The following is a 24,517-nucleotide window of genomic DNA, read 5'->3' as shown; positions in this document are numbered from 1 at the left end:
CAATATGATCTCACTTACAGGTGGAATCTAAAAAAACCACCAAACTCATGGGTAGAACAGGTGGTTCTAGAGGCAGGGGTTGGGAGTGGATAAAATGAGGGAAAGTCGTCAAATATATAAATTTTTAGTTAAAAATGATGAGTACAGGACATACAACATGGTGATTGTTAATAGTGTGTTGTAAATTTCAAAGTTGCTAAGAGTAAATCTTAAAAGTTCTCATCACAAGGAAAAAATGGCAACTGTGTGATTAATGTTAGCTAGACTCATGATCATTTTGCAATATGTACAAATAACAAATCCTGTGTTGTGCACCAGAAAGTAATGTTGTCAATTATATCTTAATTTTAAAAAAGAAAGATGTCAAAAGTAACAATACTGATAACGTTGTGGAGAAAGGTGAGATAGAACTCACCAACTAGAGGGAAGTGTGGTCTAGGAGCAGGTGAAACTTGATGGCAGCTCAAGCTCTATGTTGGAAGCTGGATACACAAAGGAAAAGAGGAATGGTTAATGCTGTAGGAATGAGAGGGGTGGGGTCCAAATGAAAGGCTGAAAGGATTGGTTTGGATGGGGAGAGAAACACCTCATTTATGAAGTCAGATAGGAAAGGATGGTGCTGGGGTGGACTCGGCTGACTTAGCACAGGCATGTTGAAGGAATTCCCATCTGATGACTTTATGTGCCTAGGGAAGTAGGCATGAGGGTCAGGTGAAGTAGAGAGATTGGAGGTGTAGGTTCGGGGGTTTGTAGTGCATGGAGACTGAGCTAGGCTGAAAAGCCAGAAGGGCAGGTGAGCCAGGCAAACAGGATTTCAGGTTAGTGTTCAGGGTCAGTTTGTGATTCATTAAAGTGGATTTCGGAAGTTACCAATCCACTCATTTTTGGGTATTTGTCTAACAGCGCTGGGCTGTGCAGACGTAGGCATACTGAGCACATAGAGTTGGATTCTTCCAGGGCCACTGTTCTGCCATGGAGAGAAGATAAAAGAGTTGAGGGTATTGGCCAGAGTGTTGAAAGACAATGTAATTTCTGTGGGATAAAGAGACATGAAAATAAACAGAAGGAGGATGGATAGTAATGGGGCCGTGAACTGGAGGTGCTGATGAGCTAATGAAAATTGGGAGTACTGAGCAGGTTAGAAGGAGAGAGGCTGGTGCTGACAGGCTCTAGTGGGTAATCTCAGGAGTGGTTGGCTGAAGCCAGAGTAAGCCCTCCCTGAGTCAGGGCTCCAGAGCAGTTGAGTGGCCAGGCAGTTGGCAGAGAGGCCAACAAAGATGAGTATGATGCCATAAAAAGCTTGAGCTTTGGGGGAGTAGGATTTTCTTTTAGAGCGAGTTGTAAGGATTTGCAAGTGGTGAGTAGGAGCAGGGAGGGAAACAAGCCCTATGGAGGCATTTGGAGTGCAGGCATGTTAACAACCATTGTTTGGGAGGGCTGCACATTCCTGAGGTCTGGGAAGTCTCTGGGTTCCAATTAAGGCTTGGGAGTGAGTGTGAGAAACTCTTGGAAGAGCCTTTAGGGAGAAAGGAAGGTTTGCAAGGTTCTCTCTCAGACTTTCCACTGAAGCACACATTTCCTTGTGTGGTCTCCTGAACAAGACCTTACTCTCACCCCTAGCCCTGTCAATGAAAAACCTTACCATTCATTCAACATTTGATTTCGTGGAGCAGGATGGGTGTGTGCTCTCTGATTATACAAACAGGATGTCTTCTTTCTCTCTATCTTATCCTGTCTTGTCTCTCCTCTCATTTAGTTTTATTGGGTGAAGTAGAACTTTGCTGGCTATCTCACTTATACTCATTTTGTTTGTAATTCTGTGTCTCATCCCTACTCAATTGAAGCTCTGTGCTGTATACCACATAAATCTCTGTTAAATCAATGAAAAAGTGTAAAATTTATTAGCTTTTGAAAAACTGCATTTTCAGTAATTTCCCCATTCTTCTTCATGCTGAGAATCCACGAATCAGGTAAGTCAGGGAAGAATCTGAGAAACAGAAGAATCTTTTTTACATTTGTATCTAAGCATTTTTTGGCTGCAGTTAGCAAATTAGAGTTAACAAAAGGATTTTGTTATTTTTTTGCATGAGAATTCACATTTTAAAGACTTCTTGTAATGATAAAATTAACATTTATCTTTGTACGCACTTATTGTGTGCTGTAAACATTGATTAACTTAATCCTGGTAACACCCTATGAGGTTCTCACTGTAACAGATCTTGTTTCACAGGTGGGTAAAGAAAGGTAGATGGGTTACTTATGAAATAAATCACGGAACTGAGTGGTAAAGCTTCTAACTGCTTGGAACAAAGGCAGTCTAACTCTGAGCCCATGCTCTTCAAAACTGAAATTATTTCATGATCGACTGACTGTATGGCCTGGTGTGTAGAATTGCCCTGGTATTATTTATAGCTCTTGCTGGTTTCTCAGTTAATAATGCTTTTGTTTTCAGATTACTTTCAAAAAAGTAGAATTCAACAAGAATCTTCAAAACCAGTTTCTCGTAAGAAGGAAGAAAAACCAAAGGGAAAAAAGGATCAAACTCATGGTTGTCCAGAATTTAAGAAAAAAAGGCTTGTGTCATATGATAGAATAGGTACGTAGTATCACTGACCCAGATTGTTTAGAAGATACTACACTTTTTTCCTGATAATTTTGTGGTTTTATGTGTTTGAATAGAACACTGACTTTAGAAGAAACAATCTTACTGAATTTTATGTGTTTGGTTGCTTAAAGAACTGTTTTTTAAAAATCTTTTTGAAAACCTAAACTATCAATAGATTGAAAAATTGTACACTATGTTCTTAGAAACAATCTCTGAAGGTTACTGTTATAGAATTATAAATAAAGTTGTATGGCTTTGTTTTATCCTTTGAGTAAGATTTTGTGGTATCATTAAATTTAATTCTTTTGTGTCTTTGACATAAAGTTTAAATTCCCAAATAAATAATTCATTTACACTGATTTTCCTCACTAATGTTTAACAGTTTGTGCTTTCTCTGTACCTGAAATTCTTATTTGTTTTATTAAGTTTGACAGGAAAAGGAAAACTTTTCTAAGTTTCACCAATATACCATAGTCCAAGGCAGATTAGTCATAAAACTATTGACACCTAAACTTCCTCACTTAACCAGACTTCGTTTTTTTAAAAAAGAAGTTCCTCACTATGATAAATGCCTCCCAGAGCACAAAACCACATGAGTGTGGTGGTTCATGCCTTGTCTACTCCCCTCCCTCCTGGTGAGTGATGCAAAATCTGTGAGTATGGTGGAGCATTGCTTCTAGGACTAGGTCAGTCTCTCTCACATTGTTGAGATGTAATAAGACCTCTAATCAGCTGACTTCTTGTTAATCAAAAGGAGATTTTCCTGGGCGAGCCTGCCCTAATCTGACAAACCTTTAAAAAAGACCAGAGCAGTAGTAGATGCCACACTGCTGCCTTTGAAGGGGTTGTGGAGAGGGGCCAACAGTAGTAGCTGGCCAGCCACTAGCTAGAAGATGGAGGCCTCATCATGCAGCCACAAGGAAATGAGTTCTGCCAACAACCTAGGGGAGCTAGGAGGCAGTTCTGTCCCTAGCTGTGTCTCCAGATGAGGGCATCATCCACTCACATGTTCATTTCAGCCCTGTGACATCCTGAGCACAGGACCTAGCTGAAATTTGCTAGACACCTGACCCGTGTAACATGTAGTGTCTTAGCACCAGTTTGTGGTAGTTTGTTACATGGCAACAGGAAGCAAGTACAGAAGTAAAATGGTACAAGTTAGCTCAAGGTGCTCCCCCTTCCACTCCCTGTCCTCAGTTACAGGAGGTCCGGCTGATAGTCACATTGACATGAGTGACTGTCCTTTCCATGGATTGTCTACATTTATAGTTATTGTGGGAGTTTAAAAATGTGTCCATGTGTGTTTTGGTACTCCATCCTTCAAAAGGTGGAGCCTTACTCCTTTCCCTTAAATGAAGGCCAGACTTAGTGACTCCGTTCTAGCTAGTAATACAGTGGATATGATAGTCTACAATTCTACGGAGTAGAATGTGGCAGTGGAAATGATGGTGTGTCCTCCAAGACTAAGTCATAACAGGCATAGTAGTCCCTTCTACTACATACTCTTCCAGCTAGCTCACTCTCTGAGGGACACCAGGGTCATGTGAGACATTTGCACAACCCTACAGAGAGGTCCATGTGAAGGAAAAGCTGAGATGACCTGTGTGCCGTAGCCATGTGCTGGAGCTGTCCAGGAGAGGGGTCCTCCAGCTCCAGGAAAGCCTTTAGAGGATTGATTGTAGCCCTAACCGACATTTTGTTTTTTTTTTTTTTTTTTTTTTCCTAACCGACATTTTGATTGCAACCTCATGGGAAACTGAATTCCTAACCCATAGAAAGTGTGAGATAATACATATTTGTTTTAAATCTCTAAATTTCAGGATAGCTGCTTATACATCAATAGATAACTAATACATCCATAAAATGTATGGCATTATTTTGTGTATGCAGAAGCACACACCACAGTATTGACCAGAGTAAGCTAGATATAGAAGAATACATAAAGTAAACACTAGAATGAATTGATCTCTAATCTTAGAAATCAGGTCAGTGGTTACTTTTGTGGGAATGGGATGAACTGGGCAGGGTTTTGAGGCAGACTTCAGGAGTGCTAGTGTTGCTTTTTTTCTTGATTGGTGTGCTGGTTCAAGGGTATATTAATGTCTGAAAGTACATTAGGCTGTATGCCTATGAATTATACCTGTACTTTTTTGTATGTATATTATACTTCAGTGAAAGTTTTGAAATATGCACATATGTGATGTTTTGCACAATAAAACATCTGTGTCTTTTTGTAACCTGTCCTTTTCAGGTTGTTCATGTTGATGTGTGCTTTTGGAATTTACTCTCTCTCCCTTTTAAGATGACTTTTTGTCTAAAATGTCCTCTTTTCTCTTTTTGCTCCTCTCAAGCCTTATGTTAAGATCCATTTTTATGAGACTTCTATAAAGCTTTCAGTAAGGTCCCTAGTCTGCGTTGATCCTTCTCCTTGGAATTAACACAATATTTACTAGCAGTATTATTCATTTGACAATTTTTATATATTATCTTTCATTATGAGGACATTCACATGGTGGAATAGTATCATCACTTAAACATTTTAAACTCCAAAGCAGCAGAAGTTCTGTTTTAAACTTTTTTGAGAGAGAGAGTGGGGGGAGGAGGCAGAGGGAGGGAGAGAGAACCCCAAGCAGACTCCCCACTGACAGTGGAACCCAACGTGGGCTTGATCTCACAATCCTGAAATTGTGACCTGAGCCAAAATCACTACTCAAAACGCTTAACCGACTGAGCCACCCAGGTGCCCCTGCATTAAACTTCTTAAAGGTTTTATTTTCATCCTAAAGATATGTAATTTTACCCTTAAGTGCTGGAACTCTTCATTAACTATTGTCTTCACTGTTTCTCCTGCTGAAGATTCTGTCCTGTGATACTGCTTGTTAAAGGCTATACAATTAGAAGGTGAGGGAACTGGAAGTTCAGCCCATTGCTTGCTGATGAGGTTTTATTGCGTCTATATCAAGATATTGTGGGGTGCCTGGGGGGCTCAGTCATTTGGGCTGTTGCCTTGGGCTCAGGTCATGATCTCAGGGTCCTGGGATCAAGCTCCATGTCAGGCTCTACATAGACACAATAAATTTAGTCTTTTTTTTTTTTTTTTTTAAGATTTTATTTATTCATGAGAGCCAGAGAACCAGAGACATAGGCAGAGGGAGAAGCAGGCTCCATGCAGGAAGCCCAATGTTGGACTCGATCCCAGAACTCCAGGATCATGCCCTGAGCCAAAGGCAGATGCCCACCTGCTGAGCCACCCAGGTGCCCTGATAAATTTAGTCTTTATGCTGCTCACTCTCCCATTTTTTCTTTTCATGGTTTTTCTCTGGAAGGCTTTCTCTTGAAAGTTGGAATTTCCTGACCTTAGTTCTGGTACCTGTTTTCTTGACTCACTGTGAAAGTGCAATACAGGCTAGTCTCCTCATATTTCTGTTATAAAGAATTGCTTTTTTGGATCATACCATGCACCCAGCATGGAAGGATAGTGCCACACCTTGCCATGTTAGGTGTATAATATATTGTCTGTTGTTAGTAAATACCTATGATATTCTGCATTAATCTGGCTTTTTAGAAAAATTTTCCCCCAGCATTTTGGAGGATATATATTTTCCTTAAATTTACTACTTATTCTGAAGAATTGTTATTTTAAAATTGTCCTAAATTGCTTCCATTCTCCAGTGGTCTCTATCATTAAATCCGCCAGATTGCCATCAAGAATGGATGTGTTAATTTATGCTTTTGCAGTATTGCATGAGAGGAATACCCTGGTCAGCAGTTGCTGTTTCCTAACTTAATTTTTTGCAAGTCTGATGAGTGAGAATGACTTTTTTCATTGTAATTTTAATTTATGATTTCCTGATTACTAATGGGGTTGAAAATTTTTTGTGTTTACTGGCCATTTGTCTTTCCATATAAGTTGTTCATCTTTCTATCAAAATGTTTATTTTTTATTGATTGGAAGAACTCTTTAAATATTTGGTATATTAATCCGTAGCTTCTTACATAGGTTATAAACATTTTATTCTAACTTGACAATTATGCTTTAGCTTTATTTATGGTGGCTTCTCATCTGTATGAATTGCTAAGTTTAAATAAGCCAAATTTATTATTCTTTTTTTTTAACATGCTTTGATTCTTTTTCAGGAATATATTATGTGTTTTCTTCTAATACTTCTATAATTTTCTTTTCCACACTTACTGCCATAATCCATCTATAATTTACGCTTGCCTATAATAGCGTAGTTTCCCAAATGGCTAACCACTTTGCCGTTATGATTCATAACAGTTAATGATTGCTCTACTTATTTGAAATGCCTTTTTTCACTTACTAGATTCTCTTTTGTAAATGGTCCTATCTCTGGACTCTAATCGGTTCTACCGATCTGTTTTCCTATGTCATAACCTCGCTACTTTGATTTCCACAGGTACGTGCTGTTCTGTCCTAGTCTGCATGGCTTACCTGTCAGCTGGACATAAGCAGTTTGTACTGTCCCTAAGCGTCAGTACTTTGCCTTCTCTCTTCCACACCTATTAGTAACTGGCTTTTTTTTTTTTTTTTTCAGTTAAATATATTAAAGTTCTTTCTGTGTTTAAGCAACTGATAGGGTCTAGACTAGGGTGAGACAGGTAAGGCACAAAGTTAAAAGAGGAATTTACTCTTAGGGTTGTGTAGGATTGTATCCTGGTCCTGACACCATTTTACACAACAGTTCCAGGCTCATTAGTCCTGAGTTTCTAAGAAGTTGTTTTGATCAGTTGATGTTTGTGATTTCTGGAGAACCAGAATTCTTGAACAACTTCACAGCATTGCTGGTTTTGCCAACATGGTTTCTGGGTTGCTTCTCTTCCTATGATTAGTTTTATCAAGAAAACCAGAAGGACTAAGGGGACGAGCTGTAGAGCATGGTGAATAAAAGCCAAGAAAAGAGAATGTTTCAAGAAGGAGAGAATCATTAGCTGCTAAGAGGTCAAGAAAGATAGACTGAGGGGCAAGTGGGTGGCTCAGTCAGTTGAGTGTCCAGCTTTTGATCTCAGTTCAGGCCTTGATCTCAGGGTTGTGAGTTCAAGCCCTGCATTGGACTCCACGCTGGGTGTGGAGCCTACTTTAGGAAGGAAGAGAGAAGGGGCAGGGGGAAGAGGGGAGGAAGGGAGGAGGGAAGGAAGTCTATTGCATGAGAATCTTTAGAAAGAATATTCCTGCCTTTCCTCGTCATTGCTTCTTTCCTGGTCCTGCTGTTTCCACCCCATTTGGCTTCTGTTTGAGTGTCATCTTGTGCCAACTATCTGTGCAATTGTGAAATTAGGTCTTTTGTAATATATATATTTTTAAAATATTTATTCATGAGAGACACAGAGAGAGGCAGAGACACAGGCAGAGGGAGAAGCAGGCTCCCTATGGGGAGCCTGATGCTGGACTCCATCACAGGAACCCGGAATCATGCCCTGAGCTGAAGGCAGACACTAAACCACTGTGCCACCCCCACGTCCCTGTAATATCTTTTTTAAATGGAAAAATAATATTCCTTCCTCCAGCTTCTATTAAAATTAAATTTTAAGCTATATTTTCTCTTTCAATTATATAGTGTTTGTATGAACATTAAGTATAAGTTTCCATTTAAATTTTTTTTCTATGTAGAAATATTTGGAATATTATACATTATTAAGTGATGCCCGTACTCACACTTATATTAGATATATATTTTTTTAATGTCCCAAACCAGAACCAGAGGATGATGATGTGACAAGACATATTATTAGACTAAGAGAAAAGTTTGGTTGGCAGACAGTGTTACCACAGCACTATTTGGAGTACAGAAGCTTCAAAATTGCAATTCAGAAGATTATTCTAAAGGTATGTCTATTAAGAGTTAACATTTAAAACTGTATCCTGATTTCTTTTACTTCACAATATATTACATCAAAATTAGACATTATTATAGTAATATCAAATTATAATCATTGTTTCATAGTAAATGCTTATGAAAGTGTTGAGTGTCATTTCACTTATTTCAAGAATGGAGAACAGATAAGATATATATGCCTGAAATTTGAATCTCTTATATTCCTGTTTATCAAATTTTTTTGTTATTTGAAAAGAAATTCTAATGTACTTCTATAACTGTATCTTCACTCTTACTGCCTGGTACCTGATTTTCTGTCTCAGTATCTTTGTATTTCCTTCTTCTTTCCTCTTTGGAGAAGTTTTTAATCTTGTGCAGGGTCACATGACCAGAGGGTACAAGCAGTGAGAAGAAGTAAGATCTGCCTCCTCTGCCCTTCAGTACAGGAGATGGAAGATTGGGCAGGATCATCTAGTCCTACTTTTAGACCCAAGATTCTCAAAGGGCAATCCCCAGGCAATGAGCATCACCATCACCTTGGAGCTCCTTAGCCACACATATGCTCATCTGCACCCCAGCCCTTCTGAATTGAGACTCTGGGGGTGGAACCCAGAGACCTGTACTTTATGACACTCTCCAGGTGATTCTCATGTACAATTGAGAACTGTTGTTCTAGACCAGGGGCCAGGTTAACTTTTTCTGAAAAGTGCCAGATAATAAATATTTTAGGCATATTGCAGGCTATCTGATCTCTGTTGTAAATTACTCAGCTCTGTCATGGTAGTTCAAAAACAAGAACAGTATATAAACACATGGGTGTGGCTGTGTTCCAGTGAAACTATATTTACAGAAGTAGGCACCTAGTCCTGGCCATAATTTGCTGATTCCTGCTCTAGACTGTTACTATGAGGATAAATGGTCTTTGTATCATTGTTAGAGGCAGCATTAATGTGAAGCAAAGTACCATGCATTATAGAGTCAGAGTCGCCCAGTTTTGAATCTGTATTTCTTTGCTCACTGTGTGATTTTGGGCAAGTTCCTGACCTCTCTGAGCTTTAGCTTCTTTGACTGTGAAAGAAAGTCTAGTCTTTCTAGACTAGAGAGCTGTGAAAAATTAATGAGGAATTAATGTGGCATGGTATCTGGCATATAGTGGGCATGGTGGTTTAGAAAACACATAGGTATACATGGGCTTGATATCCTTGGACTCACTAATAGGGTATGTTTCATTTGTAAAGGAAGGGTTGAGGGATCCCTGGGTGGCGCAGTGGTTTGGCGCCTGCCTTTGGCCCAGGGCGCGATCCTGGAGACCCGGGATCGAATCCCACGTCGGGCTCCCTGCATGGAGCCTGCTTCTCCCTCTGCCTGTGTCTCTGCCTCTCTCTCTCTCTCTCACTATCATAAATAAATAAAAATTAAAAAAAAAAAAAAAAAAAAAAAATAAAGGAAGGGTTGAGAATATGAAAAAAATACATGTTTTTAAATGGAAAACAATTTAATTGAAACATACTATGCTTCTAGTAAGTGGATGATATAATTACATACATGACCCACTTGGATAATTATGTCTACGTTAAGTTTCTAGTATCTTCAACTTTCTGGAACATAATTAGAACGAAAATGATTCCAGTGGCCACATAACTGTAACCAGACCACTGTACTGTACAAATCATCACCCAGAGCTTATTTATTTTATTTTAGCTACAGGTTTTAAACTTGCTTCATAAGGTTTCTGGGTGCATATCATATCAGAGGTTAGAACAAGACAGAGAGGGGTGCTTGGGCTGTACAGTCAATTGAATGTCCAACTCTTTTTGGCTTCGATCGTGATCTCAGGGTCGTGATATTAAGCCCTGCATTGGACTCCATGCTCACTGCAGAGTCAGCTTGAGATTCTCTCTCTCCCTCTCCCCCACCTCTCAAATAAATAAATCGTTAAACAACAACAACAACAACAAACAAGACAGTGAACACCTGGGATGAGTAAAGACAAACAGTAACAATATTTTAAGGAGGACAAAAACTTTTTTAGAAGAAAAACTGGATCTGAAACTTTAAGTGCCAGTAATTAGAAAGTCCCAAAGCTAAAAGAAATAAATTTCACTTAAAATTTTTTCTTAATATGAAGTGGCTGATTTCTCAGTAATGCCAGGTAAATAAGAAAGGGGCATTATAGTATATTGCACTGTCGGGCAGCCCCTGTAGCGCAGTGGTTTAGTGCCGCCTGCAGCCTGGGGTGTGATCCTGGAGGCCTGGGATCAAGTTCTGCATCGGGCTCCCTGCGTGGAGCCTGCTTCTTCCTCTGCCTGTGTCTCTGCCTCTCTCTCTCTCTCTCTCTCTCTCTCTCTCTCTCTTTCTCTGTGTGTCTCTATGAATAAATAAATACAAATCTTAAAAAAAAAAAGTATATTGCACTGTCTCAGAACATGGGTTTAGTCAGACTTGTATTCACATCTCAACTTACCCCTTCCTGTCTTTGTGACTTTTCCCAAATTTCCTAATTTCTCAAAGTACTAATTTCTGCATCTGTTTTATGAGCTTAAAATAAGATGATCATCCCTGTATCCCTGTGGGTAATTTAAAAGGTTAAATTCACAGGGTTAAATTCCTGTGGTTATAATATGTATGAAACATTTATTATTTATTAAATATTTACTTTTTACCTCACAAATATTAGTTATTATTATAATACTAAGCCACCATCATTATCAAACTAAAAGATTAACATGCTCAAAAGGTGGGGCACCTGGGTAGCTCAGTGGGTGAAGCATCTGCCTTCTGCTCAGGTCATGATCCCAGGGTCCTGGGATTGAGCCTACAGGGAGCCTGTTTCTCCCTCTGCCCCTCCCCACTGCTTGTGCTCTCTCTCTCAAATAAAATCTTTAAAAAAAAAAATAGCATGGTCAAAAGGCTTCTGGTGTTGGCAAATTTACTGAAAGTGGGGCATGTGTGTTAAAGGTATGTTGCCAGTTCTTCATGTGAATAAGCATGCATTGGGAAGCACATAGATGAATTTCTCACCACATTATGAGAGTGAAAATTACATATTATGTCTTTCATAAGATTGATCTTGTTGAACTTTGGACACAATTTGATGTCAGCTTTCCTCAGTGATATTACTCTTAATTTTAATCTCAAATTGTTTAAATTTACTGAGGAATCTGTTCAGTCATTTTATTAATTTGATCAAGTTAATTATTTTTTTTGACCTCAGGAACCTTTAAAAGATGATGGAGAATTTATATATTGCCTTCCTCGGAAAAATAGTCAAGTTCTCTATAATCCATATGATCTTCAGGTGGTCTCTGCCCACAGAGCTAGACATTGCAAAGAATTTTGGGTTGTTACTGCATCATTTATCTCAAAGGTAATATAGAGTGGGTGTTTTCCACTAATGAAAAAATATTATCCAATTTAGAATATCTTTGTGTATATCAGATAAACCTGGTCATTTGAGAGACAGTTTGTGTTTAAGATACTCTTTGGGAGAAAATTATTTAATAGCAAGGTTTTTTTCTTTTTTATAGAGATACAGGTTTAAGGATTCAATTAATGTCAAATACTTTATTAAGTGGAGTTTTTTTTTTTTTTTTTTTTTTAAGTGTAGTTTTTTAAAAAGAAAACTCAACTATAGGGATTTGCTGACAAAATAGGAATTATAATAGTAAAAGAAAAAAATGTTTCTCAGGCTTGTCAGAAACTTCATTGCCAGTTGTAGAAACCCCCCATTACATTCTTGCATAGCACTTTCATACTTCTCACAAGTTGTAATTATACAGTTACTTGTTTTGATCGTTTTCTTAGTGTCTGTCTGCTTCCCCCTACTCTCCCAACCTCCCAACTACACTATACTGTAAGCATGTGAGGGTAGGGCCACATCTGAATGAAGCAGATCTGTAGGTGCAGGTGTAGAGATATATCCCTGATGTGTATTATCAACTGAAAATGGGAGGAACAGCTTGTATATAAACAAAAGTACACAAATACATATGTGCTGATATAGAGGTACTTTTATTGCCAGAAGAAATTTAAGGAAATGTTAACATTCAGTTGGGGAAGAGGGACTCTGAGGAAGGGAATTCCTTAGGAAAGGCCTGTGGTTCTTGAATGTCAAAATAGGGCATCTTGGTAATGGGGTTATTAGCCCCTCTGAAACTACTACATCTTTGTGATTAAAATTGAGTTCATACATATGACTTTTATAGAAAATGTGGAAATTATGAGACTGAAAAAATGAACATATATTTGTGAAAAGCATCTCAGGGTGAGGAAGAAGCTTCTCTTATTCTTTCTCTATTGGAGCATGAGAAATAGCATTAGAAAAATGGCAAGTATAGAAGTAGTGTGGGAAGGGAAGTCAAGTTTGGGTATAGATGAAGCGGTGGAGGTATTATATAGAGAACAACCTTAATTATAAAAGCAAGTAGTTATGAGGCAAACATAGGCTTTTTTATTTCTTTAAAATAGTGCATATTTTTAAAAGAAAGTCATGGTTTTGTGCTTTATATTTGCAGGTTACTAAAATAGGTGATGTAGAAGAAATAGAACTCATACCTACCTTGGAATGGCTTTTAGAAAGAACATGTTACTCTTTATTACAGCAATTCAGGATATTTCCCAATTTTCGGTGAGATGAAAAAAACCCCAATTATTTGTAGTATGGCCCTATTGAAATAGCAACTGCCTGGTTGATATGGGTGTTCTACTACATAATTCTATCTTTATGGGGAATATTAGAGGAAATGGGATATTCCATAAAAGTATTTTAGACAAGTTGGAGGTGTAGGGAGATCCTGACTTCACCACCTCTCAGGCACAACAATCCTACAGTTCTATGTGGAATAATTTCCTTTGGAAAAGTTCTGGAAACTAGATGGAGAGTAACTCCACCACAAAAATTAAAGGCAAGATGAAGACAGGAGAAACAGAGATGCACTTTCACCAAAAACCCCACCCCCCAGTGTGGCAACCCATGAACAGGAGGGAGCTAAAAAATGTGGAAACTTTACCTGAGGAGTAGGGAATGTTTCCCTCATCAGGCACCCCAATCCTTGGGTTCTGCACCAAAGAGATGAGCCACCAAAATGTAAAAACAATGGAGACTGGTCCAGAAAAACCATAGAACTTAGGGAATGGAGAACCTGCTCATAAAGGGTTTGCATACACACTCAACTCACCCTGGGACCCAGAACAAAAGTTGCACCTTGAAAAACATCTAGGCCACATGTAAAGGAGACCCACTTACTATTCTTAAAGTGAATGTCAGAAAGGCAGGAACCTTTTGGGACATTTTTAAGGAGAAAAGTGCTGGAAGGTACCATTTTTACAATCCCATTCTACTGTGCTAATGCCAGGGTTGACAGGCACTGATTTGGCAATCTTCCTGTAACCTGGGCACACGCCAACCCCCCATGCCACAGGTCCACCACAGCCATCTGGGCAAGCATCCCATCCATCGTTAGCCATAGCTGCATCCCTACTGGCCATGTGAGTGCCATGCCCCTCCAGTGCCACAGACATGGTCTTGCCACAGCCAGTGGTGTGCCACAGTGCCACCCCTGTCACAGTTGGGACTCCCCTTGAGCACCTAGCACCGGTGGTCAGGGGTAATTGTGCATCTCAGCCTCACAGGTCACCTACATAAGGCCACATCTTCAAGTTTGGGAGAGGTAGCTGTTTCACCTAATACATAGGGAAAAAACAAAATCAGACAAAATGACAAAGGAATATCTTCAAATGAGAGAACAAGACAAAAACCTTGGAAAAAGACATTAATGAAATGGGAATAAGTAAATTACCTAATAAAGAGCTCAAAGTAATGGTCATAAAGATACTGAACTTTGGAGAAGAATGGATGGGCACAGTGAGAACTGCAGCTAAGAGAGAAAATACAAGAAAGTACAAAATGGAAGTCACAGAGCTGAAGTAGAATAAATTAACTGAGAAATACGCTAAGGGGATTTAACAGCAGACTGCATGAATCAGAAGAGTGGGTTAGACGGTAAGCTAGAGGACAAAGTGATGGAACTCAGAGCAGCAAAAAGAAGTTTTTATAAAGTGAAGATAACATAAGTGACCTTTGGGACAATTTTGAGTGGAATCACATTCTCATTATAGGAGTTCTAGAAGAAGAGGGGGAAGAAAGGGCAGAAAAACATATTTGAAGAAATAATGGCTGAAAATTTCCTTAATTTGGGGAAGGTAGCAGACATCATGTCCAGGAAGCCCAGAGAGTTCCATGTAAGAAAAACCCAAAAGAGACCAAAATATAGCATAATTAAAATGTTAAATGTTGGAGATAGAGAATCTTAAAAGCAGTGAGGGAGAAACAGCTTACTATATACAAGATTTATCCGTATGGCTATCAACAAATTTTTCAGCAGAAACTTTGCAAGGCAAAAGGGAGCAGCAGAAAATATTCAAAGTATTAAATGAAAAAAAGAATGCAACCAAGAATACTCTGCCCAGCAAGGTTATAATTCAGAATTGAAGGCGAGATAAAAAGTTTTCACATAGCAAAAGCTAAAGGACTTCATTACCACTAAACCAGCCTTATAAGAAATATAAAGAGACATCTTTAAGCTGTAAAGAAATGGCACTAATTAATGACTAGAAAACATATGAAAGTGAAAATTTGACTGGAAAAGGTAAATGTATGGTGAAGGTAGTGAATTAATCATTTATACACTAATACAAAGGTCAAAGACCAATGTAGTAAAAACAACTAAAACCACAATAATGAGTTAAGGAATATATAAAAAGTTGTAAAATGTGATATCAAAAACCTAAAACAAAAAAACAAAAAACAAAACAAAAAAACCTAAAACATAGGAGAAAGGGATAAAAATGTAGAGTTTTGGAAGTTATTCAAATTTAAGTTGCTATGAACTTAGAATACACCTTTATATACATAGGATATTATATATGAACCTCATGATAACCATAAAACAAAAACTTACAGTGAATACATAAGATGAATGAGAAAGGAATCTAAACATTAAAGAAAGTTATAAGGTGTCAAGGGAAGAGAGTTAGAACAAATTATTTTAAGATTTGTGTGGAATCAGAAAAGACCCCGAATAGCCAGGGGAATTTTAAAAAAGAAAACCATATCTGGGGGCATCACAATGCCAGATTTCAGGGTGTACTACAAAGCTGTGGTCATCAAGACAGTGTGGTACTGGCACAAAAACAGACACATAGATCAGTGGAACAGAATAGAGAATCCAGAAGTGGACCCTGAACTTTATGGGCAACTAATATTTGATAAAGGAGGTAAGACTATCCATTGGAAGAAAGACAGTCTCTTCAATAAATGGTGCTGGGAAAATTGGACATCCACATGCAGAAGAATGAAACTAGACCACTCTCTTTCACCATACACAAAGATAAACTCAAAATGGATGAAAGATCTAAATGTGAGACAAGATTCCATCAAAATCCTAGAGAAGAACACAGGCAACACCCTTTTTGAACTCGGCCATAGTAACTTCTTGCAAGATACATCCACGAAGGCAAAAGAAACAAAAGCAAAAATGAACTATTGGGACTTCATCAAGATAAGAAGCTTTTGCACAGCAAAGGATACAGTCAACAAAACTCAAAGACAACCTACAGAATGGGAGAAGATATTTGCAAATGACATATCAGATAAAGGGCTAGTTTCCAAGATCTATAAAGAACTTATTAAACTCAACACCAAAGAAACAAACAATCCAATCATGAAATGGGCAAAAGACATGAACAGAAATCTCACAGAGGAAGACATAGACATGGCCAACATGCATATGAGAAAATGTTCTGCATCACTTGCCATCAGGGAAATACAAATCAAAACTACAATGAGATACCACCTCACACCAGTGAGAATGGGGAAAATTAACAAGGCAGGAAACAACAAATGTTGGAGAGGATGCGGAGAAAAGGGAACCCTCTTACACTGTTGGTGGGAATGTGAACTGGTGCAGCCACTCTGGAAAACTGTGTGGAGGTTCCTCAAACAGTTAAAAATATACCTGCCCTACGACCCAGCAATTGCACTGTTGGGGATTTACCCCAAAGATACAAATGCAATGAAACGCCGGGACACCTGCACCCCGATGTTTATAGCAGCAATGGCCACGATAGCCAAACTGTGGAAGGAGCCTCGGTGTCCAACGAAAGATGAATGGATAAAGAAGATGTGGTTTATGTATACAATGGAATATTACTCAGCTATTAGAAATGACAAATACCCACCATTTGCTTCAACGTGGACGGAACTGGAGGGTATTATGCTGAGTGAAGTGAGTCAGTCGGAGAAGGACAAACATTATATGTTCTCATTCATTTGGGGAATATAAATAATAGTGAAAGGGAATATAAGGGAATGGAGAAGAAATGTGTGGGAAATATCAGAAAGGGAGACAGAACGTAAAGACTGCTAACTCTGGGAAACGAACTAGGGGTGGTGGAAGGGGAGGAGGGCGGGGGGTGGGAGTGAATGGGTGACGGGCACTGGGTGTTATTCTGTATGTTAGTAAATTGAACACCAATAAAAAATAAATTAAAAAAAAAAAAGGAAGAGAGAAAGAATAAAGGAACAGAAAAAAACTATAAAAACGATTCACAAAAGGGCAATAAGTACATACCTATCAAAAATTAGATGTAAATAGACTAAATTCTCCAATCAAAAGGTAGAGTGACTGAATGGACTTAAAAAAAAAAAGACTCCTGCAAATGCTGTCATCAAGAGACTCACTTCAGAAGTGTAAAGGCATGCTTCTAAAAGTGAAAGTATAGAAAAAGACATTTTATGCAAACAAATGAAAAGGCTGTTGTAGCTATATTCATACAAAATAAACTTAAAGACTTATAGAAAACAAAGTAGGGCATTACATAGTGATAAAGGAGTCAGTCCGGTAAGGGGATATAATATTTATAAATTATATGCGCCCAACATAGCACCAAATGTATAAAGGATATATCAGCAGACCTAAAAGGAGGAGACAGTGATACAATAATAGGAGGAGACTTTAATTAAACACCCAACCCATGTCAATTATTAGATCACCCATGCAGGAAATCAATAAGGAAACATTGGCCTTAAATGACACATTAGACTAGATGGACAATAGATTATACAGAACATTACATTCAAAAGCAGCAGAATACATTTCTCCTCACATGCACATGGTACTCTTTCCAGGATAAATAATGTTTGGCCACAAAAAAGTCTCAATATAACGACTGAAATCATATAAAGCATCTTTTTCAACCACGATGGTATGAAACTAGAAATCAGTTATAAGAAGAAAACTGGGAAAACCATAAAAACAAGGAGCTTAAGCAACATGCTATTGAACATCAAAGAGGTCATTGAAGAAAGCAAAGGAGAAATAAACCTAGAGACAAATGAAAACAAATGTGGCATCAAAAATCTATAGGATATAGCAAAAGCCGTTACACGAGGGAAGTTCCTAACAATACAGACCTACCTTAAGAAACAAGAAAATCCCAAACAGCCTAACTTTACACCCAAAGGAACTGGAAAAGAAGAAACAAGTGAAACCTGAAGTTAGTAAAAAGAAGGAAATAATAAAGATCAGAATGGAAATAAGTAAAATAGAGACAAAAAAACAATAGAAAGGATCAGTGAAAACAAGAGCTGGTTCTGTGAAAAGACAAACAAAATTGACAAACCTTTAGCTAGACTAACCAAGAAAAAAAGAGAAAGGGCTCAAAATCAGAATGGAAGAAGTTACAACTAATACCGTAGAAATATGAAGAATCATGACAGTTGCTATAATTATGCATAAGCAAACTGAACAACCTATAAGAAATGGATAAATTCCTAGAAACATACAACCTACCAAGACAATCATAAAGAAATAGAAAATTTAAATAGACCAATGACTAGTAATGAGATTGAATCAGTAATCCAAAACTTCCCAAGAGTCCATGACTGTTGACTTCATTGGTGAATTCTACTAAACATTCAAAGAGTAGTTAATACCTATTATTCTCAAACTCTTCCAAAAAAAAAAAAAAAAGAAAAAAAGAAAAGAAAAGAAAAAAGAAACCAAAAAATGGAAGAGGAAGGAATGTTTCCAAAGTCATTTCATGCGGCCACCATTACACCAATACAAAAACCGGAGGACACCACACAAATAACATTGCGGGCCAGTTTCCCTAATGAACATACAAAAATGCTCAATAAAATACTAGCAAATCAAATTAGAAAATGGATCATATACCATGGTCAAATGGCATTTATTTCAGGGATGGCAGGATGGTCCACCATCTGCAAAATAATGTGATATATTGTGATACACCACATTTAAAAAAAAATCATATGGTCATCTCAATAATGCAGGAAAAGCATCTGAAAAATTCATTTATGATTAGAACCCTCAACCAAGTGCTTATAGAGGGAATATACCTCACCATAATAAAAGCCATATATGACAAACCCACAGCTCAAATAATATTCAACAGTGAAAAGCTAAAAGCTTTTCCTCTTGAAGATTAGGAACAAGACAAGGATGACTACATTTCCCAGTTTTGTTCAACATAGTACAAGAAGTCTTAGCCACAGAAGTTAGGCAAGAAAAAGAAGAAAAGGCATCCAAATTGGATAGGAAGTAAAACTCTTATTTACAGATGACATTATACTATATATAGAAGAACGAAGCTGTGGGGCACCGGGGTGGCTCAGTGGTTGAGTGTCTTGACTCTTGATTTTGACCCAGGTCTCGAGTCAATCAGGGTCCTGGGATTGAGCCCCATATAAGGCTGCATGCTCATTTGGGAGTCTGCTTCTCCCTCTCCCTCTGACCCTCCCCCTGTGCTCTTACACACTGTGTTTCTCTCTTTCTCTCTCAATAAATATATCTTTTTAAAAAAGAAAATGAGCAGAGAATCTGAATAGACATTTTTCTAGGACCTACATACAGGTGGCCAACAGAATCATGAAAAGATGGTTAATATCACTCATCAGGGAAATGCACATCAAAAACCACAGTAAGATATTACTTCCTACCTATCAGAATGACCATTTTAAAAAGAAGGTTTGATGAGGATGTGGAAAAAAGGGACCGTTGTGCACTGTTTGTGGAAATGTAAATTGGTGTGGCCACTCTGGAAAATAGTCTGGAGAGTCCTGAAAAAATTAAAATTAGTACCACTATATGATCTAGCAGTTCCATTTCTAGATATCTTTTCAAAGAGAACAAAGACTAATTTGAAAAGATACATACACTTCTTTGTTTAGTACAGCACTTTTATAATAGCTAAGATAAGGAAACAACCATGGTATTCACTGATGAATGGATAAAGATGTGTATATATAAAATGAAGTAGTACCCAGCCATAAAAGAAACTGAAATCTTGTCATTTACGTCAATATGGATGGGACCCTAAAGGTATTATGCTAAGTGAAATAAGAGAGAGATAGATATTATTATATCATTTCACTTTTATGTGGAACCTAAAAAACAAAAGTTACACTCAAAGTTACAGAAGACAGAGGTGTGGGTTGCCAGAGGGGAGAGGTGTTGGGAGGGGGATGAAGTGAGTGAAGAGAATCAGAAGGTAAAAACTTGGAGTTATGCAGTAGACTAAGGGGCAGTCAGTAATATTGCGTTAACTGTACCCTAACAGACTAACTCACTGTGCTCATCAGTTCACTGTATTTACAAACATCAGATCACTGTGTTGTACACCTGAAACTAATATACTGTATGTCAATTAGACTTGAATAAAAATTTTTTAGACAAAACTTAAGTATTAAAACTTCTTATCTTTTATGATAAATATTGTAAGAAAAAGATTTTTTGTGGTTGAATTTAAATTAACCATAATGACCTTAACTTGCCTTTTGTTTTTCATGCAGTTATTCATGAAACATATATACTGAGAGTTTGCTAAGATCCAGTCCTTGTTCTAGATGCTGGGGATACTCTATTGAACAAAAGAAACAATGTCCTGCTCTCAAGTAACTTATAGCGGGAGGGAATAAACATATAGATGTGTAAGATATCAGGTAGACAAGGAATGCTATAATGGAAAATAAATCAGAGAATTAGGGAGTTGGGCAGCTTGTTGATTCAAGGTCATCATTTAAAAATTTATCTAGTTTCTAAGGGACATGACAGGAGACCAGGACTTCTAGACTCCTGATCCTTTACACAGTAGCCCCAGACTTGTTCTTCTAGTGTTTATATCTAGTTTTTTTCCTTTTTTTCCCCTTGTTTCTCTTTGTATTAATTGACACATGATGTTACATGAGTTTCAGGTGTACAACATAGTCCTTTGACATGTATGTATGTGGTGCTGTGCTCCCAACAAGGGTGGCTGCTGTCACTGTATCATGCCACTACAATGATGTTCTTGTTTCTGATGTCTGTATTTTCTTGTGGTCTGCTGCTATCTGCTGGAGACTAGGGAAAAAGATAAGTAATATTTTAAGTGGTTACATTTTTTTAAAATGTTGTTTATTCATGAGAGAGACAGAGAGTGAGGCAGACACAGGCAGAGGGAGAAGCAGGCTCCATGCAGGGAGACCAATGTGGGACTCGATCCCAGAACTCCAGGATGATGTCCTGAGCTGAAGGCAAACGCTCAACTGCTGAGCCACCAAGACATCTCAGTGGTTACATTTAATATGATAAATAATTGAAATAACTAAGAACCTGAGGAAGTTTTTAATAAGCGAAGTGAATGGATTTTGTGGCAGAATAGTTACTCATAGAACAGATATTTGCTTTGTACTTCTGTTGTTCTATTGTCATGGGCACTGGAGATAGAACCACATGAAAAATATATAAGGTTCCTGTTGCTATAGAACTTCCACTCTAATGGAGGGAAATAGATAATAAGGAAATAAGATTATATTTCAGTGAGTGGTAAGGTCCAGAAAGATAATAAACGGGCAACGGAGCTGGTCCCGTTAGGGTCTCGACCCACGTCACGTGGCCGCAGAGGTGATTGAGGGAGACATGGGTCTGACCAGATCCTCCTCCAGAGTCCACGTGACAGTGGTTTTGCCGGCAAGCAGGCGGTAATACCAGCTTATGGTATCGTGGAGAGCAGTATGGTCTGCATCTTTTGATTTAAACTGTCCCTGCTGTACTTTCCACTGGCTGCCTTGCCTGTCATAAATCCTGGGCTCCACTCCTCTAGAAATAATTTTAATTAAACTTTTGAAACACAGTTGACCTGGGATGAGTCCTCTTTTTATAGAACATGTGACATCACTTAGTACATGGTCAAAATGATATATTTTCTTTATTCATGTTAAAAGTATAAACTGAAGTTTAGGCATTTAAAACTTACAAATCCATTAGATTTTTGAATTTTATTTTTAACATATTTTGTGAAGTTTAACAACAAATTAGTTACAAGACTAACTTGTAACAACAAGTAACATTTCAAGTAGAAAAATGAGGTAAATCTATAGCATTGGCAGCTTCCACTGGCAGTGCAATGTGTGAAGTGTGGAGGTGACTCACAGCAGCACCAGCTTCTTAACTTTGGGGGCCTGCCTGGAAGCATTGCTTTGTGGCCTGGTGTGGACACTCCTAACACTATCATTGGGGTGATTCATCTGGGATTCTTTCCAAGGATCTTCTAGAGTCATGAGGCTCCATGACCAGAGAAAAGTGAGATAGGAATTTAGCTAGAATGCCTTTTGGGAGCCTGACCTAACGTTAGAAGCATTTCTGATTTCTGAGGCTTCAGGTATGCCTGTTTGTGTTGTGACATCACAGGATTCTTTCTGATTCTCAGTCAGCCAGAAAGATGAGTAGCTTGGCTTCTGGGGCACTCCTGCCCCACCAGCTCCTCTTGCTACATGAGGAATCTCACCTTGGCAAACAAGCATCACCTCAAAAGTACCACCAAACATCATTAAATTTATTCTCAGATGGGTTCTTTGGAATTTTAAAATGATAAATTCATCTTTTCAAAAACATAAATATTAGATATCAAAATGACACACACTTTCTTTACATATCAATATAAAATGATTTCTTATCAGTATACTTTTTCATTATCACTGGAAACTGAATCCTGATTCTTCTTGAAATATGAGTCTCTTAAAAATAGTAAGCTAATAAATTAGATAAGGGGCAAGAATATATGTTTTTAGTTTTTATATTATTGAGATGTAACTAAATTTTGTGTCTATGAGAATTGCAACAACTCTTGCTGTTATGTTCCGTTGATAGTTTGGGAGAGAAGTATTTAGGTAAAATTTAGGATAAGTAAAACATGTTCCAGGAAATCTAGTATTCCACATGAATACATGATTTATGAATATAGAATGTAAGAAATGTTTTTCCTTTCAGAATTAATAAATTATTCGTTACTTGGAAATTGAATGTTAGAAGAATTAAGACAGATAATAGCAGGTAAGTTTTGATGGACAACGCATTTTTAAAAATTGTGTGTACCTTGAATATGTAGGATGGAAGCAAGTCTAAGTCATTTTTCACTCAGTGACTGGAAAGTCACTTTATGGTTAAATTTAACCTATCTTATTTTTATACACAATTTCTTTTTTTTTTTTTTAAGATTTTATTTATTCATGAGAGACAGAGAGGCAGAGACACAGGCAGAGGGAGAAGCGGCTCCTTGCAGGGAGGCCAATGTGGGACTCAATTCCAGGACCAGGATCACGCCCTGAGCCAAAGGCAGATGCTCAACGACTAAGCTACCCTGGCACCCCTAAACACAATTTCCATAGAAACATGATAATACCCACTTACTTTATTTCCTGGTCTGCCAGTCCATGACAGGAGGAAATCACAGTACTGTGAAGACATTATGATGATTCTCTTTGGTCACTTGATTTAAATGCCTCCAGAAAGGAAAGGACTCTGTCCTACGTGTCCTACGCGTAGCTGGCTGCCAATCCTGTTCTGCAGGATCTCCAGCAGCCACATTTTGTTTTTGAACCTTGTACCCTGAGGTGACCTTGATGGAATGCAGCTATGAAAAATGACACACAGGGATCTCTGTGGCCCCCAGCGGTCATGTTTTGCACACTTACTAGTAGGACAGCTGTGGGCAACCAGAACGGTGGTCTTCCCCATTTGGGGTTTTGTCTTTCCGAGAATGTTGTAGAAATGGAATCACGCAGTCTGCAGTCTGAGAGTAGAGCTCTTCCCAGGCTGCTGCCGCCTTTACTGATAGTCCTCTACGCAGGGCTGTGCCACAGTTAGTCATTCCTAGTTCAAGTATGCCTCCTGCTTTCCAGTTTTTGATCATTAGAGATGAAGCTGCTATAAATCTTCACACACAGGTTTTTACGTGACCACGAATCTTCGTTGCTCTGGGGGCCATGCCCAGGAGTGCCGTCCTATGGTGATTGCATGTTTAGGTTTCCTCAGAAATTATTGTACCATTTTGCATCCCCACCAGCAACATCTGAGTGCTTCAGCTTCTCCAAGTTTGCAGTTGTCAATGTTTCTTCATTTAGACATTCTAGTGGGTGTGTGGTAGTATCTCATTGTGGGTTTTTGTTTTGTTTTTACATTCAATCTAATTGTTTATATGTTAGGGCTTAAGTTTGCCACTTTATTTTTTGGTTTCTGTTTCTTCCCTCCACTTTGTTTCTTCTTCCGGTAGATTATTTGAATATTTCTTAAAATTCTTTTTGGATTTTTTATAGTATTTTTTAATGCATCTTTTTGTGTAACTTTTTTTAGTGGTTGCTGTTGGTGTAATACATGTGCAAAACATACAATTTACTAGTGTTGTCATAGTATTAGTTGGCATGAACTCTACAAACATTAGCTTTATGTCCCTTTTCCTTCCTCTGTTTATAGCGTAATTATCTTAAATATTAACTCTACCTGCATTTGGCACTGTATCAGAAGAATTATCATTTTTGCTTCCATCATCAAACCTAAGTTATAAAACTTATAAGAAGATAACCTATACATTTTTACTTTTATTTTTTTAAGATGTATTTATTTTAGAGAGAGAGTGGGGGGAGGGCCAGAAAGAGAGGGAAGGAGGAGGGAGACCCCCCGACCCGAGCTTGGAGCCCTACCCTGAGATGTGACCTGAGCCGAAATCCAGTGTCTTACTCTTA

The 24,517-nt window shown here is 38.1% G+C and overlaps 1 protein-coding gene across 15 annotated transcripts in view; it reads left to right on the top strand.

Annotated features, from left to right (window-relative positions):
- Nucleotides 1-24,517, top strand: part of DNAH14 (dynein axonemal heavy chain 14) — a 475,011-nt gene that overhangs the window by 173,519 nt on the left and 276,975 nt on the right. For all 15 annotated transcript variants that reach the window (XR_007411998.1, XM_049112476.1, XM_049112477.1 and 12 more), the window contains exons 4-8: nt 2,453-2,596; nt 8,320-8,450; nt 11,654-11,806; nt 12,954-13,066; nt 22,767-22,829. Coding sequence is in view for 14 of the 15 variants with exons in the window: in XM_049112476.1 (XP_048968433.1) it covers nt 2,453-2,596; nt 8,320-8,450; nt 11,654-11,806; nt 12,954-13,066; nt 22,767-22,829 (604 nt within the window). In the remaining variant the exon portion in view is untranslated. The remainder of the gene's footprint in view (nt 1-2,452; nt 2,597-8,319; nt 8,451-11,653; nt 11,807-12,953; nt 13,067-22,766; nt 22,830-24,517) is intronic.

Source organism: Canis lupus, chromosome 7, assembly GCF_003254725.2.
Source record: "Canis lupus dingo isolate Sandy chromosome 7, ASM325472v2, whole genome shotgun sequence".
Taxonomy (NCBI): domain Eukaryota; kingdom Metazoa; phylum Chordata; class Mammalia; order Carnivora; family Canidae; genus Canis; species Canis lupus.
This window is presented reverse-complemented; position numbering and strand designations above follow the sequence as displayed.